Raw genomic sequence first — 24,942 nt, 5'->3', positions numbered from 1 at the left:
CACCAAGATAGAATTAATCCAAAAACGTGACTTGTTTGCCGGCGACGATCGACTCCCCGAGGGGGGAAGGAAGCATCTTTTATAGCTTTATGATGGGAAAATCGGTCATGCAATCAATTGTTATAGACGATAAAGGTTATAGGTGTTCCCGGGACCCAAAACAGATGACAAAATTTGGATGTTAACTATAAATTATCATGCAAATCAAGCTGCATGCTGCGTGGGAATGATAGAATGTCGATAGTTATTCGAAGAGGGTTTCAAGTTGTCCCCGCTAAAGGATTTTTTTCTACTAACCCGTGATAAAAGGGAAAGATAATTAATTAAAATTTCTTTAGGAAACTTCCAGATTTCACAGGTCTGTTTATTAGAAGACGCACGCCGGTAACAGGCTCAGTGGTATGTTTATTTACTTTACTCTGGTGTAGTATCACTGTTGTTTGATTAATGTGTATAATAAACATACATATACATTGTTTATGTAGTGTCACAAAAAGTTTTGTACTCTGTGTTGTTCGTAAGAAAAGGTACACTAAACTTTCAGTTAGGTGAATATTCTAATTTTTTGTCTAGCAGTTGTAAAAGGTTTATTATCAATACTCACACGATCATTATGAAAACACTTAAATAGTTTTCGTAACGATTATGTTCACGATACATTTTCAACTGCAGCATTACTAAATGGATCATAAACAAATTCCATACGAACCGATATCTCAACATCAGATGATAATATGTTGAAAACCTTTGAAACTGAAATAGCTCCCAGATAAATTTTCATTTCCACAGTTGTGGATAATTCCAAGAAGTTTTGAAACCACGATATTAATGGCATTAAAAATAAATTTAAAATGTAGCAGTTTTATTAAAATAATTAAATTTGATGATAGTTTTAATATTAGAACATAATATAATTTTAATATATATTTTCAAAACATTTTTTTAAACAATTGTTTAATTTTTCTCTCGTTGAAATTTCAGGGAGCATTTACGTATAAAGGAACAATGATCGATAAACCTCTCCTTCTGCAAGCACAAAATGTCTTACAAATGGCCAAATTAGTAGAAGGAAAGAATAAGCCATTCCTATAGTTTAGTAAGACGAATCTAATAATTTTTCCAAATCTCGAAACCGAATGTGCGTTATTAATTGTCGATAAAAAATTAAGTACATTCTTCTTTGATATCGTTACTTAAATTTTAAATAAGAATTGAGAGTTTTTTCATAAATACAGTAAAATTTTGATTAAAATTTTTTATTGCATTGCATCTTAATTTTTTTTAATACTTTTTAATAAATGAATACTGCTGTGAAGGTTTTTCTGTATTCTAAGGATTTATATATAAAATATATGTATATTTTTATATTTGAATGTTAATGATGATTAAAATTAAACATGTTAGTTTTCATTTTGTTTTATATATTTAAGTGGTAGATATTTCCAAAATCCAAGGATGGTTCCAGAAAGGATGTCGACTATTGAGACGTATTCTTGAGAAAACCGATAAACAAGAATTAAAGCTTGTTAGATATAAGCAAGTAAGCATTTTTCTTTTGGGCTTCAAATATACAATACTTTAATTGATAAGTCTGTACTTTCAGATTCTTGGAAAATACTTGGAAATGGAATTTTTGTTATTCACTACATCAATATTTGATAGCAATGCACTCTTATAAAATGTGCTTCTAGCTAATTTTGTAACATTTCAAAAATAAAATTGCTTTTCTTAAAATTTTAATAACATTACTTTGGAGAGGTATGCTGCATTTCTTGAATAAGTTGTAATTAATTTTACTTCAATGAATAACAAAGCTGCTAATCTCAATGAATAGTCGTATCTTCTTTGGATAAATTGTGAACGAGAAGTCGACATTTGATCTCGCAGAAGAGGAATCGTCGTAATTACTGCCCAAAATATTAAATAAGTAATTTTTAATACACTAATTGAATTGCTTATATCTAGCCGAATAGCAATTCACATTTTTAGGGAATCAAATGTGCCATTTGCTAAGTTAGTAAAATTCCCAACCCGAAGATCGCGATCCTTACGAGACAAACTACTGGCGACAATTGGGAAACTAATAAGAATATTTTAGACGATTGCATATTACTGGAGCATTAAAAAATTGACAAACATACCTAGCAATCCAGTATAATAAGAATGGTATAATGTATTCTAAAACTGTGTAATATATTTACGTTACAATATACATTGAAAGAGGGAATTATAAATTAAAAATGCAGAAATGTGTGTGTATATTTTGCAGATATTTGGTTTGTGAGAGACTGCAAAGCAAAAATGGATCCTTAGCTGAAAAATGTTGGGAAACAATTTTTTTCTACACATTTACTAGTACAGATTTATGTCATGTAAAGATGAAAGTTGTTTTTGCTATCATGTTTGTTATGTATGTATATTTGTAATTAAGCTAACAATGTCATATTTTTGATATTTTCTTATTTGGTAGATTCTAAAGATTAACAACAAACTTCCTTCTTTTGTATTGAAAATAAATCTTCGTTAGACGAAAAACAGCACACTTATAAACCGAATGATCGAATAACCAACACCTAAATGCAATTTTCAGCAAATAATAAATAACAAATTTACTGCTCAAATGTTTTTGGCCATTATTTATAGGCCCTTGTTACGAACGAATACATAAAAAACAGTTCTGTCGTTCGGACTTCGTCACGTTCCAAATCCTTGTTAATTCAAACTCGGATAGTATGGTTATTAATGGGATTTTGAACTATTTGTCCCAGCCATAGATATAGAAATTTAGATGTTAAGGAATTTGGTTAGTTTGAAATACGGCTACTTTGAAATTCTGTCCGAACTGTGACGAGCGTGCGTCGACTCGTCCGTTTAGATCGAAGCGCTTTCGTACCGTAAGAGAATAATAGGCCGACGACTCTAATCGGGCCAATGTTGCTTTGCTTTTACGGTAATACATTTTTTGGATGTCGCCTTACCCACGGACTACCCTTTTTCCTCCTCGTAAAATATGGCCGGTTTTGGGATCGAAAGATTGGGCTACGAGTAGCGGACGAATATTTGTAGGGCTTACGTTTGGGCAACTTACTACTTTTTGGGCCACTTTAAAAATAATTTGCACTACATTTTGAAGAATTCTGCTTTAGTTTTTATAAAATCTATCTGGCAAACAGGTTCTTACCGGACACATGCTGTTTACCTACAGTTTAATTAACAATAATACTATAGATAATGAAAATAGAGTTCTGTATTTGTAGCCATACTCTGTTTGCATAAAAATGAATCAATTACATAACATTTGGCATATTGTACAAAAATATGTAAATCTTGGATAATTTGAAGTTGCGATTATTTTGTCCCTCGAATTTTGAACTAATGAGGATTTTCCGTAGTTACATTTTAAATTATTTATTAATCAAACATTCTTACTACACCCGATACATTTAAAGCTATACGTCGACCAAAGCCGAATATTTGGCTTTAAATTATTTATTGGCAGTTTTTCAGAAAAAATGACAATTTTAAGTGTATAGAGCATACAGAGTATGGTAATAAAGTTATAAAACACCAATATGCAATAATTTAAGTTCCAACTTGTGAGTAAATTTAGTTGTATATATAATCACTGATGACAAAAATTAAGTCTTCAAGTCATTCTAACTTCAAAAACATAATTTTAGGATATTTATTCTATGTTAAAATTAACACAATCAATCATTTGTGCAGTTAATTTCTGTATGGGTGATTTGGAAATTTTATGTGAGCTTTATAAAGCCAGCCTGCAGAAACAAGACATTTTTTTTGTTGAAATTGTATATAAAAAAGCCACTTGTTAACAAAAATTTAAGATGTTCCACATTTGTTTATCTAATTTTATAAAATTGGACATAAACCAATCCCGAATATTATCAGACAATGGATTTTAGAATTGATCCAAAGCTTGGTCTGATATATTAAGAAATATTTCTATCAATCATAAACATATTTGTAACATCAGCTATCCTTTTATTGAGATACCCGATGATAAATATGTCACATTAATTCGTGGTGCTATTGGAATTACGTAATTAGTGTCTCACAAGAATACATTTAAAAACAATTTAGTGACTCATTTTATTCAAATGCAATAATAGTGAGAATCTCATCATTAGATACCATCAATCCCATCTCCATTTCCTGTCATTGATAACTAAACTACATTTTGAAAAATCTGAACACAGAAATCATATTTCTCATTGTATTCATTGGGTTCAAAGTATACTTTTTCATTTGTACATCAAACTACTAAACTGTATCTAGTAACGTCAAATGTTTCCAACTAACGGGAGACAAAACATACGATAAAATCAATTACGGCGGAACCTCGGTATACGACCTTAATCCGTTCCAGACGTTTGGACTCGTACCGAATAGGACGTATACCAAACCAACCTTTCCCATAAGAAGTAATGTAAAAATGATTAATCTGTTCTCACGTAAAAAAAGTCCCCTCTTTATATCATATATTAATGGGCTTGTAAAATAATTTAAACACTGAGCACATTAAAAATCTATAATAAAATTTATTTTTTTATTAAAGTTATTACAGTATATTGTATTATATTATTTAAATCATTAAATCAAAATCAAATCAAACTCTCCTTAATACTAATAATCTGTTTAGAAATTGATTAAACCCCTTTCGCAAAGTTAGCAGATTTAATAATGTCTTTATTTTTTACGATCGTCGATGTCGTCGTTCTCGGAATACGGTATGCAACGGTTAAATCTCGAACACCCGTGCCACCTTCGTATTTCTCGACAATCTCTTTTTTTGGTTCCGTTGCGATTCTAGTCATTTTTTAGTTTTCTGTTGCTTTTCATTTGCCTTTTTGCAATTCGTGATTAATAAAAATAATAAAATTTTACTTACAAATTAAAATCGGAAGAAATTTAACAAAGTTATAAACCGTGGGACCGCGAACGTCTAGTCTGGTCTAGTACACCGATAGTGCTACTCGTTCGTAGACGGCACGTATAATTGAATTAAGTCGTATACCGAGCAAAATTTGTTTCGTCCAAACGGGACGTATTCCGAATAGGACGTACTCTAAAGCAGACGTATACCGAGGTTCCACCGTACGTGATTTATTCTCATTTTATGCAGCAAAACTAAAGCTAAAATTAAAATCTACAATCCAATGAACTATTTTATCTTAAAAAAATACAAAATTTATTTTTGTTACCAAACACGTACAGAAATAAAAGTGAAATTTGTTAATTCCGTGTCGCATTATTTAATTAAAATTAAATACCAACTCGGAATTACAAAATTGTTACGGCTCTCGGTTTTCATTTTATTGCAATTATATAAATATATCTTTAATATTCAAAGATCATAAGATAATTATATAGATACAATCTTTTAATGATTTTAATGACAGATCATCATCATCCTCATCAATCTGTCAGGAAACTGAATTAGGATATCAACTCAATTTTTATTTCGTGAGTTATTTTCTGTAATTATCAATACAAATTAACATTAGGTTGCAACAATTCATGTCAAGAATTTTCTATAAAACTTGAAATATTACTACAAAAGTTTAATTTTTGGATTGTTGCAACATTAAAATATCAATGTTTAGGATGTTAGAATTTGATTTTCAGGATTATAACTTATACATTAATCAAAATATCAGAATTGAAGAAGATAAAACTATAGAATTGTGATTGTTTAAATGTGTAAATAAAAAGTTAATTTCAATTATAATCAAATATTTATTCAGGAATCTATCAAAACTTAAGTTTTTTTTTTTGCTTTATTCATATGTTGCACAAAAAAATTTTAAAATTCAGTTTTCCTTCAAAAAAGATTCACTTCTAATGCATTATTCTGAAGTCTATTTTTTTTTTGTAATACATTTCAATATTTAACTTTCTTGTACATATTTTGTTAATGGTGTAATTACTTTTTATCATATGTAATGATATTGTGTAGCTTAAAATTGATTCTTATTAATATTTTAATTTTAGGAATAAATTTAACATTTTCTGTTTGTATCTTCATGTAGTTTGTTTATTCAAATCATTTTTTTTAACCACTTCAATCTAACATATTAACAGCTAGTCTAGTTCTATTTACAAATTATGCTAATAAAAGACAAAAAGCTTTTAATAAGTTTCTCGACGTATTACAAAATGGGCACTCTCATTTAAATGTCACTCTGTCTTTATAAGGGATCTCGCCTCTTCGACATTTTTGATCTAATGTTTCCTGTAAAAAAGATAAATACATAGTTTATAAATTAATGCTTATCTTAATTAATATGAAAAATTAAAAATACTTCAGAATAATAAATTTATAAAACGAAAACATTTGATAAGCTTAACATTCCATTCTTGTGTTTAAATTTTGAGAATAGTCAGATAAATTTATTTTAATCAGATTTTATGAGATCCATACATTATTATTATTATTTTAGAAATTACATAAATGAGAAAAAAATTTTTGAATTTATATATTATTGATACCTGCATTTGAAACAAATTCTATGCATATACATATGGAAAAAAAAAACACACATAGAAAAAACTGGAAACAAATATACCAATACCAAATCTTACAAATTTTTCCAGCACTAGTTTAATCAAAACAATCATTTTCGGCCCTGTTCGTGAAGGATGGAAGAAAGGACAACACATTAATTAAGGCAGATAGCAGTTGTAATATGGTTTTGTATAAAAGTGTGTATGGTGTAGTGGTATTGATAAATGTTAAATATGCTTGAGTAAAGTGCTTATTATACCAAGGGAAATATGCATATACGGTGGGTAATCGGTTAACGAACGTAATCCGTTCCGAGACTTTGTTCGCTATCCGAATTGTTTGTTAACCGACTATCGATTTACCATAGGTTTGCGTGGGAATTTGATTAATTCGTTCTGGATACCCCAAAAATAAAAAATATACTTTCTTACTACGTTTATTTATATATAATAATAAAAATACATATATACAGTCTTGCATTTTTATTATTTATGGTTTTTGTTTGTGGGGGTTAAAGAATCTGTCTAATGCAGCTGTTGCTTCTCTCTCTTCTTCAGGATTTTCAGAAGTAATTAATAGCATTGTAATTGTAGAGATCCCCATTAACCTCGACCTGGTTTGTATGCCATTCTAAGACCGTTGATCTGACGTCCCCCGTTTCTTCAAAACATCTTTAATCAATAGCAGATGTCGGTATTAATCCTCTTTTTTCGTAATAAAACGTATCTTGCCGAGTTTCTTGGTGTTCTTCGTTTGAGAGTTCTTGGCATTCTTCTGTCCTCGGGTCAGTTTCGGGTTCCATTATGAGCTCTTCGATGTTCTTTATTTCTCAGATGAGATTTTTGTTACTCCTTTAGCTGCTTGAGTCTTCTGATTATACTGTATCTTTCTTAGATAAGATTGAACTGCACCTTACTGTAGATTTGTTTAAGCCATAATGCCCGGCAACGTCGGACGTCTTCTGCCCACTCTCTACCTTTGCTATTATACTCTTGCCTTTTGAGAATAAAAACCGATGCAAAACTTAACGAGTGCCCGCCCGACAGTCTTGTGAATACTATAAAAGAATCGTTTCTGTCGGAAAAATAAAAGGCTAGAATTACGAGGGAGTATTTCAAAGTTCGAGGAATACTATCCAATCGGTATATATCGGGTCGAGCGTCGACGTCTCCGAAAAGTTTTGAATTGTTACCCGAAGACGAGGGAAAATCAATTGGTATTTGCTATTTTCGTTGCTTCTTTTTGTTTGTTCGGTGAAGTGTTCGTTGTCCGATCATAAAAATCTTTTGCGAAAGTGTTCGTTATCTGATTTGCTCGTTAACCGATCACCCACTGTATATAAAATCCTATTCGATATGCATAATAGAACACTTTTCTAGTTAAGTGCATTTAAAAACGATATTCCATAGAACTCCTCAATTAAATTCTATAGTTTAATTTTGTAATAATCCAGTTAGCTCCTTTATTAGTTATTTTCTAATTAGATGATAATGACAAATACCAAATATATTAATTGATACATATTATATATATAATAAGTTAAAATGTGATTCCTAAAACAAAAACAGTTTTGGAATACACATCAATCATTGTAATTAATTTTTAATAAGCATTAATGATCAAAGACAAAATTATGCTATTTTTCAAAATAAATTTGGTGTTAATAATTATAAAAATACATAAGAACTGAATTTCTCAAGATTTTATTACAGTGAATTCTCCATATGATGTTTAGCAATAATCTTTTTTAGCAGTTATTAAAAAAAAAAAAAATGTGTAAACATTGTCCATAATTAACAAACCACATCAGTCCTCAGTTAATGCAATCCTTCTATCATCCTCATTTAAAGTTTCTCTGTATTTAGAAATTAATTTTTAGATTCTATTAAAATATATATTATTTGATAAGTCAGAAACTGTATTTTCCTTAGAAACTCTTACTGTAGCACAATTGCCACAACTGCCATTGTGAATGCTATAGATATCACTATTTTACTTCTCTTACAAATTACATGAATTATTTTAAATTTAAATCTTTTAAAATCAAGTGATCAGAAATGAATAAATTATATTTAAAACATTTTTTAAGTTAGAATATTTATATTTATAATTCATTTTATTTGTAATTTTTATCACTAAAGCTTCTCACCACACCAGGTTGTATAAAACAAAACACACTCTATAACCAATAACCGGTGTGAAATATCCAAAACTGGCAAACATTTTCGACGTCCCTCCCGGGCTCTTCTTCAGGTTAAATTTGTTTTTTTTCGTTTGAACTGGATTCTTTCATTCGACTGTTTTTAAATAGGAACGTGCTCTGCTTCCTAAAGCTAGAATATGGAAGGAATCCATGTGCCGCTTCGAAATTAATTTTCTTTTTGACCAATGGGGATACGATACGTGCACCTTATAGTAATTACATGTATCACTTATCGATTTATGATTTATCGTCTAATAAATATTGCCAAGCCATTGAGAGATTCATTTCATCCTTAAAATTAATGCAGGTTAGTATGCAATAGGCTTTAAAATTTTAACACTGATTGCAAATTAACCTGCATTAATTTTAAGGATGAAATGAATCTCTCAATGGCTTGGCAATATTTATTAGACGATAAATCATAAATCGATAAGTGACACATGTAATTACTACAAGGTGCACGTATCGTATCCCCATTGGTCAAAAAGAAAATTAATTTTGAAGCGGCACGTGGATTCCTTCCATATTCTAGCTTTAGGAAGTAGAGCACGTTCCTATTTAAAAACAGTCGAATGAAAGAATCCAGTTCAAACGAAAAAAAACAAATTTAACCTGAAGAAGAGCCCGGGAGGGGCGTCGAAAATGTTTGCCAGTTTTGGATATTTCACACCAGTTATTGGTTATAGTGTGTTTTGTGATTTTTATCACTTTATTTGATACAATGTGTTCATTTTCATTCAGATCCAAATTTCAATTCCGGATAATTTTTTTGATTTTAAATGTTTAATAAAATTTTTTAATTAATATTTTTCTAGCATTCAGTTTAATGAAAATTTGATTTAAAAAATTAATATTACAATCTGATCAAGTTTCTATAGTATTAATGCTCAAATCTTTAAAATACAGTACAGTTTAATCTACATAGAAGTCTGACACAAATTTATATTTTCATTGTTCTGAAATATTAATATTCATAATCAACTTGTTCTGAAGGACATTCCAGCTTTCGTTCTTTTTAAATTGAAATATGTTTCTTTCTGTCCCAAAGATGATCATTTAAGAAGACCAAAAATGTTCAAAAATGAAAATTGTACTGCATTTTAAAGATTTGAATAGAGTACCGTGGCTTACAATAAGTGCAGTTTTCAGAGAATTGTTGATCAAGTCTGTCATAAAATATTATCACGTATCTGGAAATATTTATATAAGAAAAGTAAAAATGATTAATATAAAAATTATTTTAAATATGACTTACTCTATCTCTATACAACAAATATGCATAACCAGCCATTGCACCAAGAATTCCAAAATATAAAAATGAATTCTTTACTGTTGGTTTGAACTGATCATATACCGTTGCATTCATAGACATAAATCTTTGAACAGCTGGATCAAACTGAAAATAAAAAAAATATATTTTTAAAATTTATAATTTGTTATATACACAAACAATAATTATATTGATTTCTGATAAATAAATCTGCAGGGATTTGAGTTATCAAATGAGGAAAAAGTAACAGGAGTCATTATGGATGGTTGCACAGATTGTTTACAGCAGGGGTGTCCAACCTTTTTGTTTCACTGAGCCACATTGGAAGAAGTCATGGAGTTATGGGCCACAAGTATATTATATATACTTGTTGCCCAATCCTTAAATATACAAGTATATTTAAGGATTAACATATCTAGATTAAAGTAATAAGTATTAAGAGTTTATCATGAAAAAGGATATTTAAAAAAATTACTTCTACAGACATTTTCAAATTTTTACTTAGAAATAGATATATCCATTTATTATAAAGGAGACAAACAAAAATTAATTTGAAAAACACAAATGTTTGGTTTTATTTGGGTTTCTAATTAATAAAAAACGACAAAACACCATTTAAAGTGCATTTTTATTAGACTAATATATTTGTAGATAATATGTAGCCCAAAAAGTAGCCAATGCGGCAAATGATATTTTTTATGCCAAACTGAAATGAAGGGTAGCCAAATTTGGTGCAAAGTAGCCAAATCTTGCAATACTGGAAGGAATACTAAATAAAGCTCGAGTTGGGACTCAAAGGATTATAGACCCAAATGTGGGGAAAAGAGAGGAAAAACAAATGATAAAGAAGTGAGGAAGGTTGGAAAATTAATAATTGTCAATATTTGCATAACAGATCTGTTTAACCTTTCTCACTACTTTTTATCTTTTGGCCTTTCTCTCTTTTTTCTTAATTTGGGGACTATAATCCTTTGAGTCACAACTCCTGCTTTATTTAGTATTCCTTCCTCATTCACACATTTCCAAATATTTGAAAATATTTTTTTTCCACTCAAAAATAAAATATGTATAAAGGTTTAGGCTTTGTGAAATTTCTTTGTTGAATTTATGCCGTCGAAATAAAAAAATAATAAAAAAATTTAAAAATTTGTCTGTTTGTTTACACGTTTATTGGGCCGCATGCGGCTCGTAAGCCACGGGTTGCGGGCCACGAGCCACGGGACACCCCTGGTTTACAGCAATGCTTCCGGAAGCTGTACGAGCACCGGCAAAAGTGTATTGTTGCTCAACATGATTATTTTGAAGGCAGTTGTGTGTCAGTATTTTAAACTATTCAAGGCAAGGTACTATAAGTCAAGTCCCACAATTTTTGGATCCTATCTTGTATTAAAGCTTAAAACTAAAGAAAATTTTTTTATGGTAGCAAGTCATATACTGTATTATAAATCTAAACTGCTGAATTTTTAAGCTTTATTACATTCATTTTAAAGAAATCCAATTATGGAATTGGTTGGGCTTATTCATCCTAGTCACTCAAAAATATTTCTGTAAATGAAATCATATTAGCAAATATTGTTGAATGTTTATTTTGTTAGATTTTCTCTGCCAAAACATATTGACATTGTGTTAAGTCTGTACTATCCTATCCGAGCAAAGAGATCGAAAATGGACTGTGGATACAGATTTTCTCTAAAGTTTTCCTTATACCCTACAGTTTGATTGAATACATCTAAAAATTGTTTCCCTTAACTGCTTACTAGGAGAATCTTATAACCTTATGTAACGGCAGTCAACAATGCTGCAAAAAATGTTATTTTTTGAAGAGCATAGAGAAGACAAAGCAAAGACACACTAATATAGGAAGTTGTATAGATTGCACCCTATGGAATTTCGAGACTTTGAGTATATATCTTAACTAGGGGGACCGAGACGAGTTCGACGGTACCCTACTTTTGGACCGGAGACCAACAATAAGAAAGTTACGATATTTACAATTTCCTGCCTTTCACAATGCATTCTATGCCATTTTAGAGTTTGCCACTAGGTGGCGCTGCTTGTAGTTCAGTACACGTTTCCTTTTTTTTTCTTTTGTTCGAGAACTACTGTGAATCAATAACTAGTGACGTTTAACACCGGGCAGTTCCCCTACGGGAGGAGTCCGTCGAGCACGAACGGTCGAACGCCACGTCCACGCTAGTGGAAAACTCTAAAATGGCATAGAATGCATTGTGAAAGGCAAGAAATTGTAAATATCGTAACTTCCTTATTTTTGGTCTCCGGTCCAAAAGTAGGATATTGTCGAACTCGTCACGGTCCAGAGTTAAGATATATACTATCCCGAAATTCCATAGAGTGCAATCCATACAACAGTCCTAATGTATTATCTTTTTGAAAGTTTTTTTGTAAAATTTTTACAAAAATTATAACCCATACATTAAACAATTTCATTTTATTTATTATGAGATGTCTATGCAGCATCAACTCTGTGCACTAAATATATGCCAGTATGCAATCTCATGTTAATAACATCATTTCACATCAGAAACATTATAGTCCCTATTATAAAATCATTAAATTTTGAACACTTTTAGGATACTATTCTAATTTTTACTTTAAACTTTTGTTTTTTGCAAATCATTTAACACTGCCGGAAGCAAGTCTCGGAGGATTGTACCCGGCAGGAAACCGGCTCGTACCTATCGGGACATTCTAATTTTCAAAACGAGTGTCGGGTGTTGAAACCAACAATTCGACGTCGTCGACTACGTTCCAACTTCGAGTACGAAGTGCTTAGTTCCTACAATTCCATTCTCGGAAAAATGGATTTTATTCAAATGTCGCACCAATCTTCCACAATTCTTCGTTAAGTAGTGGTCGACGTCCGTCGAGTGCCGAGCGTGTCGACGATGGTGCCACTTAGACGTGGAAAAAAGGAACGAGTTTTACCGAACGTCGGGATCGGCGTCGAAAATTGGAATGTCCCGTACGGATCAGATATGGCCTGGTGAGGAGGAATTTGGGATCCAGGATCTAGATGTGGAACTGGCTCATGGCTAAAAAGATAGATATAGCTCCGTAGTTTCTTCTGATGCTTTGGCTCCCGTACAGAATAATTGTGAACGAACAAAGACACCGGCAAAGAACGGTGCCAACAGATCAATTAATAATTTCACGGTATCACAGCAGCATTTACATATTTAAACGAACAAGACTCGAGTGTAATTTTTACCAATACTCCGCCAATGGGGCGATGAGGGTCGGTAGCCTTCTTCATATATTCTCTTCGTAACTTGGCTTTCAATTCCGCCCTTTTTTTAATTCTCTCTTGTTCTGCGCGATCTTCGTAGATATGATCGTTGGCCATCTTGGCATTAACACGGCAGTCGACGAGAACGTTTTATACCATAAGTCAAAAATGACGTTCCGACTAAAAGGCAAAAAAAATTTACGAGTACCAATTTTTAAACCGAGTTACAATTTATCAGTGATTAAAATTGAAGTAATGTTACGAAATAATTAAAAAAATTTTTAAATGAATAAGATGCGGGATTGTTTCCTTTTCCTTTCCCGCTTAGCAACCAAAATGGCGGAAAGCTGTTCGGTTCATTTGTAAAACGTAATGTTATGTGCGATATGCAAGCAACGCATTGTCTCGATTATCGAATGGTCGATTAAAACATAGAAATTATTATCGAAACGGTGTTAAATACACGATGTCGAGACACATCTGTCAATAACGATGTCAAATCGTTGATCATCCAGACTTGTCAGATTACCTAAATGGACGCAGAATTTGGTGAGTATTCGTAAATATTCCTCAATATATCACAAGAACTGACTTAATATCGAAATTTTAATCCGATTTCAACGTTATGTATCAATATTTAATTGCAACCTTACATATAACACGCATGTAATCAAAGTTATTATGGTATTTATGAGAGAACCATGCTTAATAGTTCGTACTACACGGCGCATTAAGGTATAACTAATTTATATAATTTAAAAATCTGGTTCGGTATCATTAAATTGTGTGTACCAATTTTGTATTGTAAACATTCTGAGGTAATGGATCAAATAAAAATGATAAATTTTTAATACACTGTACAGGACGTGGAGTAGTATTGTGGAACTGGCACATGGCTACGGATTTGCATACGACTGCCGGCTGTGGATTTAGATGTGGCTTTGGCCGGGAGTTACGGATCTGTAGTTTCTTCCGATGCTTTCCGTCCCGTGTGGGATAATAAGAAACCGACGAAAAGTCCCGGAAAAGTAAATTTATATCCTACGTAATTTTACGAGATATTACGATATATAATAGAAAAACTTATTTACCTCGTCCTCTCTTCGTTTTCCATAATTTTTAGAAATTTACTAAATCGAATGTGCCGATTGATGGAATGGTTAATTGTAGTTTATTTAGGTAGGTTAATTACTGATTTCGATATTTTTTATAACGTTATCGTCCGGGGATTTTTCTGACGGCTAAATATTGGAAACATTTCATTTTCTAATTGAATGACTGATATGGTTTATAAACAAAATCCAAACTAGAAATGTTAGTATGTATTAAAGAAAATGTTTTTTGCCTCGGGTAGTATCCGAATCTATATTTCTTGGTAACTTGCCAAATGTTTAAATAATCTAACTTACTAAAGAACATAAGCTCGAATTTCATCCGGATCAAAACACGTTTTTTTTTTATGAACGTGTGATTTTTACACTAAGATTTATTTATTTGTTTACAACCCCATAAACTTATAATTAACCAATCACAAACTACTTTTGGTATTTGGGAAATTATTTAAATACCAAAATAATCAATTATTCATTTATTAACAATAAGCCATTTGAATATATGATATATTTTAAATTAATTGTTTACGACGAAAAGCTAAGTTTTAATGCGCGATAAATATTATATATTCCTACGATTTATATGATTAAATATTGTGAATTTGAATTCCATTTAGAGAAGTTTTTTTTAAATGGACATGTGGTTTATTGAAAGCTGTTTTAACTTATAATGTTATTCAGTATAATAATGATTTCCATAACTTTCATAAGTTAAATACTTACTAACAGCTAATCTAAACCCTTTTATTTAATTGAAGAAACTTTTAAGGCATGAATAAAAAGCTTGCATGTGTTTGAGCTGATGATAGACCAAACAATTTAAAAACATGTTCAGTCAAATAAAAGAGAACTTAATTTACCTATTAGAAATTAAATTAGAAATTAGAATAATTTGAGAAGTTAAATATATTCAGATAACAATATATCCATTATTATATATTGTAAAATCATTAAAATAACTCAGTGGAATTAGTGACAAAGAAATAAAACACATGACACTAGAAGTCACTAATTATGGTATAAATTGAATCTAAGGTACACCCTATTTTCAAAGATACTAAAACCTGGAAAAAGTGTCTCACATTCAAGTAAATATGGTATATTTTCTTATTTTATTAGGCCAATATTCATAATAGGAAATGTTTGAGGTTAACTTAGCTCAATTTTGTTAGTTTGTTACAGTAATGTTGTATTTAAATGAAAACCCTAGAAAAAGTTATGGAGCACTCTTTCAAGAAATGTTGCATTTCTGATGTATTAAATGCTACTGAGAATGATTGAATATGGGAAGATGAACATTAAAGCAAGTGTTGATTCAGAAGAGTTTAATGTGGAAAGTGAAGATGTTTCTGACTTTGATTCCATGAAAGACACTTATATAGCTTATTGTAGTGTGCAATAAATACTGAACAAATTTGTCAACAAAATAAGTTCTCTTGACATAAATTTGTCTCGAGTTGTCTATTTTTTCGAAAAAAAACAATCGTCTGTGAACATGTAGAAACTAAGAATGCATCTTGGGTTCGATAGCATCTTATAGTCGAGTAAATATGATATGTAATTTTAATTTTCAATGTTAAAGTGATGGTAATAATGATCACATACTGGATCAAAATTTAAAAAGTATATCCAGTTCTGACTTACCATAGTCTGGAAAAAAAATCAAATTTCTTTTTACGTGATTACGTAAATTAAGATTTGATTGTTTTCATGACTTATTTGTACAGTTTCAGCAACAATCAGTCTTTCATTCTAGCTTATCTTTTAATTGAAGTATAAAAAAAAATTAAATTGATGTTTGACGATTTGTTTAATAGACAAATTATTTCACATCTTATTATTAACTTAGCTTTATTATTATTTAATAATTTGGCAGATCATCTGGCTGTAATCAAAAATTGGGTGTGGGGAGGAGTTGTTTATATATTTTGATGTTTAATTTAAAATGTATAAATTAAAATAAAATTTATGTCAATAATATAAATTTATTAAACTTTGTTGATAAGTAAGTTACAGTTTTCCCTTCTCTGATTTATATAGTAGAATTAAAATATTTTAACAATAATAATCACAAACTTTATACTCCAGCACATTTAGTAACACCAAACTAACATTTTTGGACATGTTCAATGCCCATTATCTGGTCTTTACATTCCAAATTTGACCAACACAACCAAATGTGAGCTCCAATTTTTGAATTTACCAGTTTTAAAAAGAACATTACAAAAGTTCAAACATCAGGCTAAGCAGAACCAAACTACGAAATGTTCCATCAGAAATTAAATGCCAGTGTGTTTGGAAAATAGTGTAGTAAGTCATTATGTGTTTTGCATAATAATGTACTATTTAAACAAATTTCGTCAGCTAATCCGATATACATTAAAGCAATACACCAACCAAAGTCGATAATTCGGCTTTATTATTATTATAGCCATTTGTAGTCCGATAATTCGGCTTTGGTTGATGCATTGCTTTAACATACTATTATATTTTGATCTGAAAGGTTCTGAAGAACAACTGAATAATGTTGAATTTCTTAATACAAGACAAAATTTTATTCAGTTGGAACAAACGAAAACAATTAGAGAAGCATTAAAATCAAAGTTACTAAATTTATTATTGTACAGTACTTTACTTAAATGTGTTATTGTTAATAATTAAAATAAAAAGTTTCTTATACACTAACTTGAAATTTTCATTTCTTTCACTATTTTATCCCGTAGTTTGCCTAAAATAAAATGGTAATGGTGTCAGTGCATTTTTTTTAAGCTTTTAAAGCTACATGGACAAACTTGACTGATCCCCTACTTTTGAAAATTCCTTCCTTTCCCTGAGACCCCAAATGCTGGTTCTGAACACATTCCTGACATTTCATGCTCAGTCATCACTGCCTTAAAATTTTTTGCAGTTTTCAGATGATTTTGCATTTAATATTTTCACATTTCTAATTGCATTTTGAAGAATTTCAAGCAATTTTAATAGTATTTACTGCATGTTTATCAAATTATCAAAAGTAAATAAATAAAATAATGATAGGTAATTATTATTTATTAATATTGAGTGAAACTATACTGTAGACCCCCCTATAACACGGTAGATACGTTTTGTGTTATATGAATCCATGTTGTACGAGTCACTTAAATACATGAGCCAATCACAGCCCGGCACACGTGCAGTTTAGGGGCTACGGTTGTTTGAAACGTTTTCTGTAAAATTAATTGATTCTAGACTAATTTGACTCGAACATTTTCAAAACACATATAATTTTTTGGGAATAATCCATATAAACTATGCTATAAACAAAAAATTGTAGGATTACTTACCGAGTGTGCACCGTTTGACAACGCCATTGCTTAAGCTTATTTTTGTCGTGGAGCGGCTTGTCGAACGGCGGTTGCGTGTTTCCTGATCGGCAAATTTTTCGCAGAAAAATAACTTAACTTTGAAGACATCATTAATAAAAATATAATTTTTATGGCCGTTGAATAATAATTGTTTTTTAGGAGATCCAGTGCTCATTTAAACTCAACGGTTTGTACAATATCTGCTGTTGGTGCAGATTTGACCAATTTTGCCGCAACACGAGTCAGCAATGACATTTTACTGTGTTCTACAAGTCTCTTTTAGCATGTTATACGAACACGATTGCAATTTTTTGCTGTGTTATACAAATCCGTGTTATATGAACCAGTGTTATAGGGGTTCTACTGTAATTTTAGATAAATTCAGTACTCATTTGAACTGTATATTTGACAGTTAGTTTGGTCCATTCTCATATGGGCAAATGCCTATTGTCCAAATTAAGATTGATTATTACCATATAAACTGCATTATTATAATCACAACAAACTACTTCAAACAACCTCTAATCTGCAGTTAAATTATTTACTTAATCTAACGTTTTCGGTTAGCTTCACTAACCCTCTTCAGGATCGACAAAAGAACCGTTATTTCGAAAAAAATTTTACAATTTAGAATGCTTTTAAAATTTTCGGCTGCGCAATCTCAGATCATTCTCTCACAGCTGCATACCGGCCGCACTCCAAGCGGATGGGACTTGATACGATTCTTTAAAATTAATACTTTGCTCTTTTTCATTGTATTTGCAAATATACCATGCCTCTGTATATTTAAGCTGTCTTCTATTTGTCACTTTCTGTATAATTTCTGCATCATCCCAATTGATAGACACCTCAGACGGATCCGCTATCAATTTGGACGATGCAGAAATTATACAGAAAGTGACAAATAGAAGACAGCTTAAACATACAGAGGCGTGGTATATTTGCAAATACAATGAAAAAGAGCAAAGTATTAATTTTAAAGAATCGTATCAAGTCCCATCCGCTTGGAGAGCGGCCGGTATGCAGCTGTGAGAGAATGATCTGAGATTGCGCAGCCGAAAATTTTAAAAGCATTCTAAATTGTAAAATTTTTTTCGAAATAACGGTTCTTTTGTCGATCCTGAAGAGGGTTAGTGAAGCTAACCGAAAACGTTAGATTAAGTAAATAATTTAACTGCAGATTAGAGGTTGTTTGAAGTAGTTTGTTTGATTATTACCATATAAACTGCATTATTATAATCACATCTTAATTTGGACAAAACTTTGTCATGTTCATTCCAGGAATATAACTGAAGAACTATATTGTATTTATAAAAACAATATCAACATGCTGCATTGTAAAATATTAAAAGTTCTCTTAACAAGTATTAGAATAAAATAAATTTTAAATAAATGTATAAAAGGTTTTATTCATGCAAATATATATATATATATATATATATATATATATATGTGTGTGTGTGTGTGTGTGTGTATTATATATTCCAGGTGTATAAGCTTAAATCCACTGTTTTTTAGTCAGAAAAACACACGTTTTTTCATAGCAAGCAAAAACAAATTTGTTCAAAGTACTTTCCCTCACTAATGACACATTTGTTCCATCTCTCGGGCAATGTGTGGATACCATGCCAAAAAAATTCCTTTTCTTTCGAGGCAAACCACTCATCAAGCCATTTTTGGACATTTTCGTAAGAATCAAAGTGCTGCTCAGCAAGCGCATGGCCCATTGATGAAAACAAGTGATAGTCAGAAGGAGCCAAGTCTGGTGAATAAGCGGGATGGGGTAGCACCTCCCAGTTGAGTGTCTCCAAGTAGTTTCGGACCATTGTTGACGAGTATGATGGTGCATTGTCATGGAGGAAAATCAGCTTGTTGTGTCTGCTGATAATCTGGCCTTTTTTCACGCAGAGCATGATGCAGTTTGATCAGTTGTTGGTAGTAGTGGTTAGTGTTGACAGTTTCATCAGGTTTCAACAATTCATAGATGATACCCCGCTGATCCCATCAAACGCACAGCATTGTCTTCTGTTTGAAGCAATTTCGTCTTGGGGAAGATGTTGATGGTTTGCCTGGATCAACCCATAATTTCTTGCGTTTAGGATTTTCGAAATATATCCATTTTTCGTCGCCAGTTAAAAATTTGATGAAGAAACGACTTTCTTTTTTGTCTGGCGAGTAAGATTTCACATGTGTTTTGGCGTCGCTCCATCTGCCTATTGTTCAATTCATGCGGCACCCATTTTCCAATCTTTTGAATCTTTCCCATGGCACGTAGACGCATAGAAATGGCTGGTTGAGTAACACCCAGTTGCTTGGCAAGCATTTTTTGCGATTGGGTATCGTCCTCGTCCAAAAGAGCCTGCAATTGATGGTCTTCAACCTTCCTGGGCCGATTTTCATGCTTCTTGTCACTCAGGTCAAAATTGCCATCTTTGAACTGTCGAAACCAATCTTTGCATGTGGTTTCTGATAAAGCACTGTCACCATAGGCCTCCACAAGCATTTGATGTGCTTCGGCAGCCGATTTCTTCAAATTGAAGCAGAAAAGCAGAGCTTCCCACATATGCTTTTTTTTTTTCTTTTTTCTGGCACAAAACTAGGCATGATTACCAAAGGAAAAATGTATGATGTATGAAATTGCTGATGATGTGCACTGATTAATGTTGACAGATGTCAAAATCATTGAAAAAAAGTATAGCGTCTCCACGGTAGTTTAATATGCCTACTAACGCCATCTATTAGCAAACAGCAGATTTAAGCTTATACACCTGGTATATATAATTTATTATATATATATATAAAACACCTCTAAAGTTTTGATGTATAAAAAAAAATTATATATATACAGTGGTACTACCATCTATAGACATACAGTTATACGCGCCATCTATGAACAAGTAGCACTATCGGTATACTAGACTAGACTAGACGTTCGCAGTCCTATGGTCTATAACTGTTAAATTTCTTCTGATTTTAATTTGTAAGTAAAACTTTCTATTAATCATGAATTGCAAAAAGGCAAACGAAAAGCAACAGAAAACTAAAAAAATGACTAGAATCACAATGGAACTGAAAAAAAAAAAAGATTGTTGAGAAATATCAGGGTGGCATGCATGTTTGAGATTTAACTGTTGCATACTGTATACGAGAATGACGATATTGACAATTGCGAAGAATAAAGACATTACTAAATCTGCTAACGTTGCAAAAGGGGTTAAATCAATTTTTAAATGGAGATCGGAGACATTAGATCATGTTGAGAAATTGCTTTTGCTTTGGATAACTAAAAAACAGTATGCTGGCGACAGCATATCAGAATCAATTATTTGCGATTATTACTGTAATAACTTTAAAAATCTATAATAAAATTTATGTTTTTATTAATGTGCTCAAACAGTGTTTCAATTATTTTACAACCCCATTAATATACTATATCAAGAGGAGTTTTTTTTTACGTGAGAACGGATTTATCATTTTTACATTACTTCATATGGGAAAGGTTGGTTTGGTATACGTCCTATTTGGTATAAGTCCAAACATTAGGAATGAATTAAGGTCGTATACCGAGGTTCCACTGTATAAATCCAAACGAACACCAAACAAAAACTGGAGGAATATATAGTTCATCCAACACAACCTTAATTACTCCAGTTAATCACGTTCATAAATCTTCAAACATTTTCGACCCATTCTGGGTCTTCCTCGGGATATCGTTGTAATAAATACACCAACGTGTGAAATGGAACATTCAAATCGAATCCAGTCTGATTCAAATTACGAGAAAATGGTTGAGCTTGATAATGGAACGATTCTCTCGTGCTATGATGATGGTTTAGCGCGTGAGAAGATTTTGCTGCAATTTGCTGCATAACCGTTAACTTAATGTCTTAAGATGCAATTACCGGGTGTTCTCCCCTTCATAACAGTACTTCCATGCTTGTGAAACGTTAGCTGCATCTTTATAATTAATGCATGTGCTCCTTAATCCTGCTTTGTATATTTCAAGGGTCTCCATTATTCTGAGTTGGATCAACCCATAATTTCTTGCGTTTAGGATTTTCGAAATATATCCATTTTTCATCGCCAGTTAAAATTCGATGAAGAAATGACTTTCTTTTTTGTCTGGCGAGTAAGATTTCACATGTGTTTTGAGTGGGTGAGTCTTATGAGACAGGCACTTTGTAGATCGGCAGTGATTCCAGGTTCAGAAGCAACACGCGCCACGGCGGTGGTATGTTTCTGTTTGTCTATGTCATACTTGTGTTCTTTCAAGCGTTGTTGCAGGGAGCGTTTGGTTGAGCCCACATAAACCAAGCTATTATTGAATCTGCTATCCCCCATAGGGACCTCATATACTCCTGGTGTGCGATTCAAGTCTGTTCCACTGTATATTATTTACATGTGAGGTTATTTACATGTTTTTTATATTATTATATATAAAACATGTAAATAACCTCACATGTAAATAATATATATATATATACAGTAGAGCATCGATTATCTGACTTAATTGGGGACTGGGGTTGGTCGGATAACTGAAAAGTCGGATAACCGAAAAGTATGAAAAAATACATTATTAGTATAGTGTATTAGGCCTGGTTTAAATACTAGCCTCCCTTTCATGGTCGAGCCAGTGCTGCCAGCTAAAACATGCAAAAATTTAACAAAAATAATATTAAAGTAGCCAAGACATAACCAAATATTGTAGCGCCACATCACTAGTGGACATTTGAATTTGCCAAATAGAACGCGGTCGGTTAACCGATAAGTCGGTTAATCAGGGGTCGGATAATCGATGCTCTACTGTATATATAATTTTTTTGTACATCAAAAGTTCAGAGATGTTTTATACTTTGAGGTTATTTTCATGTTTTATAAACAAGTAAATAATTTTGTAATATAATAATATTTTGGTATATTTTATACAGATGAATTAAAATTAAAAGAAATTTTTATATTTAACATAAAAAAGATTAATTGAATTAAAAAATCTGAAAAAAGACTTTCAATTTAAACTTTAAGCATATTATTCTTAATGAAGTACCCCAATAATTTAATGGTTTATTGTTGTTTGTGGCTGGTGTCATGGTTAAAAAAGAGGGGGGTCTGATTGAGAATGCTTGTATTCAAATTCTAAGAATTCATCTGCTTTTTGAATGGCACAAGCAGAACATTGTTAAATATCATAAATTGTTTTGGAATGTCATCTGTTTGATTGTCTATATTCTTCTGAAGCTCGAAAGAAAAGAAAAATATTTGATAACGCCGTACACAGTGAGTTATATTTCTTCTGAAGTTTCAAATATTTCCTTAGTCATTTTTTTCTGGAAAAAATTTAATGCTCTGCACAAATTGAATGTTACAAAGTGGCATCTGTGACAAGATGTGATTGAGTAGAAGATATGGCAACAGGAAACAACCTCCAACAATTGAAGATTGAGTGAAGAAACTTATGTTATCTATTTATGAAGGCTTAAACAAACTTGAACTCCTGAACAAACAAGTGAAAATTAACTGTAAAGAAGGATCTGTTTTCTACAATAGGATAGTTGATAAGGCATAATGTTTATTTAAGATTGACACCGAAATTTGGGATATTGTGGAGTCCTCAGAAGAAGTGGATGTGGTTGAATCTTACAGGGGTTTATTTATAGAGATAAAGACTGCATACATCATATGGGTTTATGAACTGAGGAAACTATTATTATCAGGATCTCCTGTATTGGACTGTAATATCTTACAACTTCCAAAACGCAACCTAAAGGAATATGATTTACAGTCATGAACATGGATTGTTCTCCAGATATTTTTTCCATATACATCAGGAGTCCAATTAAGAGAAGTTAAATTTCAATATTTGATTTCTTCATTAAGACCAAAGAGTAAAGCCAGAGATGTTGAGAATTATCTACCCTCAAGAGATAATTACTGCCAGGTCATTGAACATCATAAATCAAGATTTGGATGATATGACTTGTTGATTGAAGTGTATATCAGAAATCTTTTAACTTCAGTTAGTAATTGAGCAAACTCTACACTAAGTATTTCATACAATCAGTTAGGATCACATCTAAGATCATTGGGGCCATTGGGTATGATAACCAAGAATTATGCTTTAATGTTATACCTTATAGTGGAGTCATGTCTTCCAGTAGAAGTTCTAAAGACCTGGAACAGGTACTGGTTGAATCATGAAGCTGATGTGGGCTTTCAGTAAACACTAAAGAAAAGACTAGAAGAACTAATGATTTTTCTAAGGAATGAAGTTGAAGGAGAGGAACATCATGCAATTTTAGAAATAGGCTTTACTCTTCAAGAAAGAAAGAGGGAGGTTGTTAGTACATATGTCTCAAAATGATACATTATTTTGAGAGGTATGTATTTGCAATCCTCTCGTCTCATCATTTCTGAAAGAATAGTATCTCTCTTCTGTGAATGTGATCATAGCACTCAAGAACGTATAAATACTTCTACAAAGATCAGAGTAGTTAGTACATCATAATACTTAAAGGCTGCTTTTTGAAAAGTTACTTGTTTAATACACTAAAAAAACTGTAAATATCATGTACTACATTCTATTGATCACTCCAGTTAGTAGTGAATTTTTCTTTTACTCTGCTTAAATGCATAACTTTTATTTTAATTTTTATAAGTGTAATAAGATGAAATTATTACAGAAATATTATTATTATTATTATTATTAGCAGTAGTATTGCATTATTTTAAAATTATGCAAAATAAAACTATGTAAATAATAATTGCATTATATTGAATATATATGTCATTCATAAAAGCTCATCTTCAATTTTTATATTTCACATTCTACTGATATCAGATTTTAGAATCAGCAAGAAACAAAAATTGAACTATAATCAGAAAATGAACATCACCTTAACACCGGGGGTGAAATCAACACTAAATCCGGAACCTGTTACCAGTGTAAGTCGTGAGAAAACCTTTCTTCACAAGCAGTTTTCAAACTTTTTAAAATAGTTATTTGGGTAAAACCGATGGAATGCATCAAAGATAGAATGTAAAGATTTTCCTTATTGATCAAACAAACAGTTGAATTTTATTTGACGACAGCGATATTAATAAATGAATTTATGCAGCTTGGCTAGAAATAAGAGGTTAAGCTACTATCTTATGTCAAATTTAATTTAGAAGATTCTGAAAGAAAAGATTGGTCCAGAGTGGGATTCAGACTTGCAACTCCTGCTTATTATGCAGATGTGCT

At 31.5% G+C, this 24,942-nt stretch overlaps 3 protein-coding genes across 5 annotated transcripts in view; 2 read left to right on the top strand and 1 right to left on the bottom strand.

Moving 5' to 3' along the window:
- The window catches only part of LOC136968630 (citramalyl-CoA lyase, mitochondrial-like), a 30,008-nt gene extending 28,260 nt beyond the window's left edge, over nucleotides 1–1,748 (top strand). Inside the window, exons 9-11 of the mRNA XM_067262631.1 lie at nucleotides 982–1,096; nucleotides 1,437–1,540; nucleotides 1,604–1,748. Coding sequence (XP_067118732.1) covers nucleotides 982–1,092 — 111 coding nt within the window. The 3' untranslated portion in view covers nucleotides 1,093–1,096; nucleotides 1,437–1,540; nucleotides 1,604–1,748. The remainder of the gene's footprint in view (nucleotides 1–981; nucleotides 1,097–1,436; nucleotides 1,541–1,603) is intronic.
- A 4,388-nt stretch (nucleotides 1,749–6,136) lies between these two features.
- On the bottom strand, nucleotides 6,137–13,395 carry ND-B15 (NADH dehydrogenase (ubiquinone) B15 subunit). The gene is made up of 3 exons (XM_067262630.1): nucleotides 13,232–13,395; nucleotides 9,988–10,128; nucleotides 6,137–6,256 (listed from the first exon to the last, which is right to left on the bottom strand). The coding sequence occupies exons 1-3, from the start codon at nucleotides 13,364–13,366 to the stop codon at nucleotides 6,191–6,193; spliced, it is 342 nt and encodes a 113-aa protein (XP_067118731.1). The 5' UTR covers nucleotides 13,367–13,395; the 3' UTR covers nucleotides 6,137–6,190.
- Nucleotides 13,396–13,555: 160 nt separating this feature from the next.
- Scm (Polycomb protein Scm) overlaps nucleotides 13,556–24,942 on the top strand; it is a 117,393-nt gene continuing 106,006 nt past the window's right edge. For all 3 annotated transcript variants that reach the window (XM_067262618.1, XM_067262617.1, XM_067262619.1), the window contains exon 1: nucleotides 13,556–13,798. The gene's annotated coding sequence lies outside the window, so the exon portion shown is untranslated. The remainder of the gene's footprint in view (nucleotides 13,799–24,942) is intronic.

Source organism: Centruroides vittatus, unplaced genomic scaffold (genome assembly GCF_030686945.1).
Source record: "Centruroides vittatus isolate TY-2023 unplaced genomic scaffold, ASM3068694v2 contig_150, whole genome shotgun sequence".
Taxonomy (NCBI): domain Eukaryota; kingdom Metazoa; phylum Arthropoda; class Arachnida; order Scorpiones; family Buthidae; genus Centruroides; species Centruroides vittatus.
Note: the sequence above shows the minus strand (reverse complement) of the source record. Positions and strands in the feature narration are given on the sequence as shown.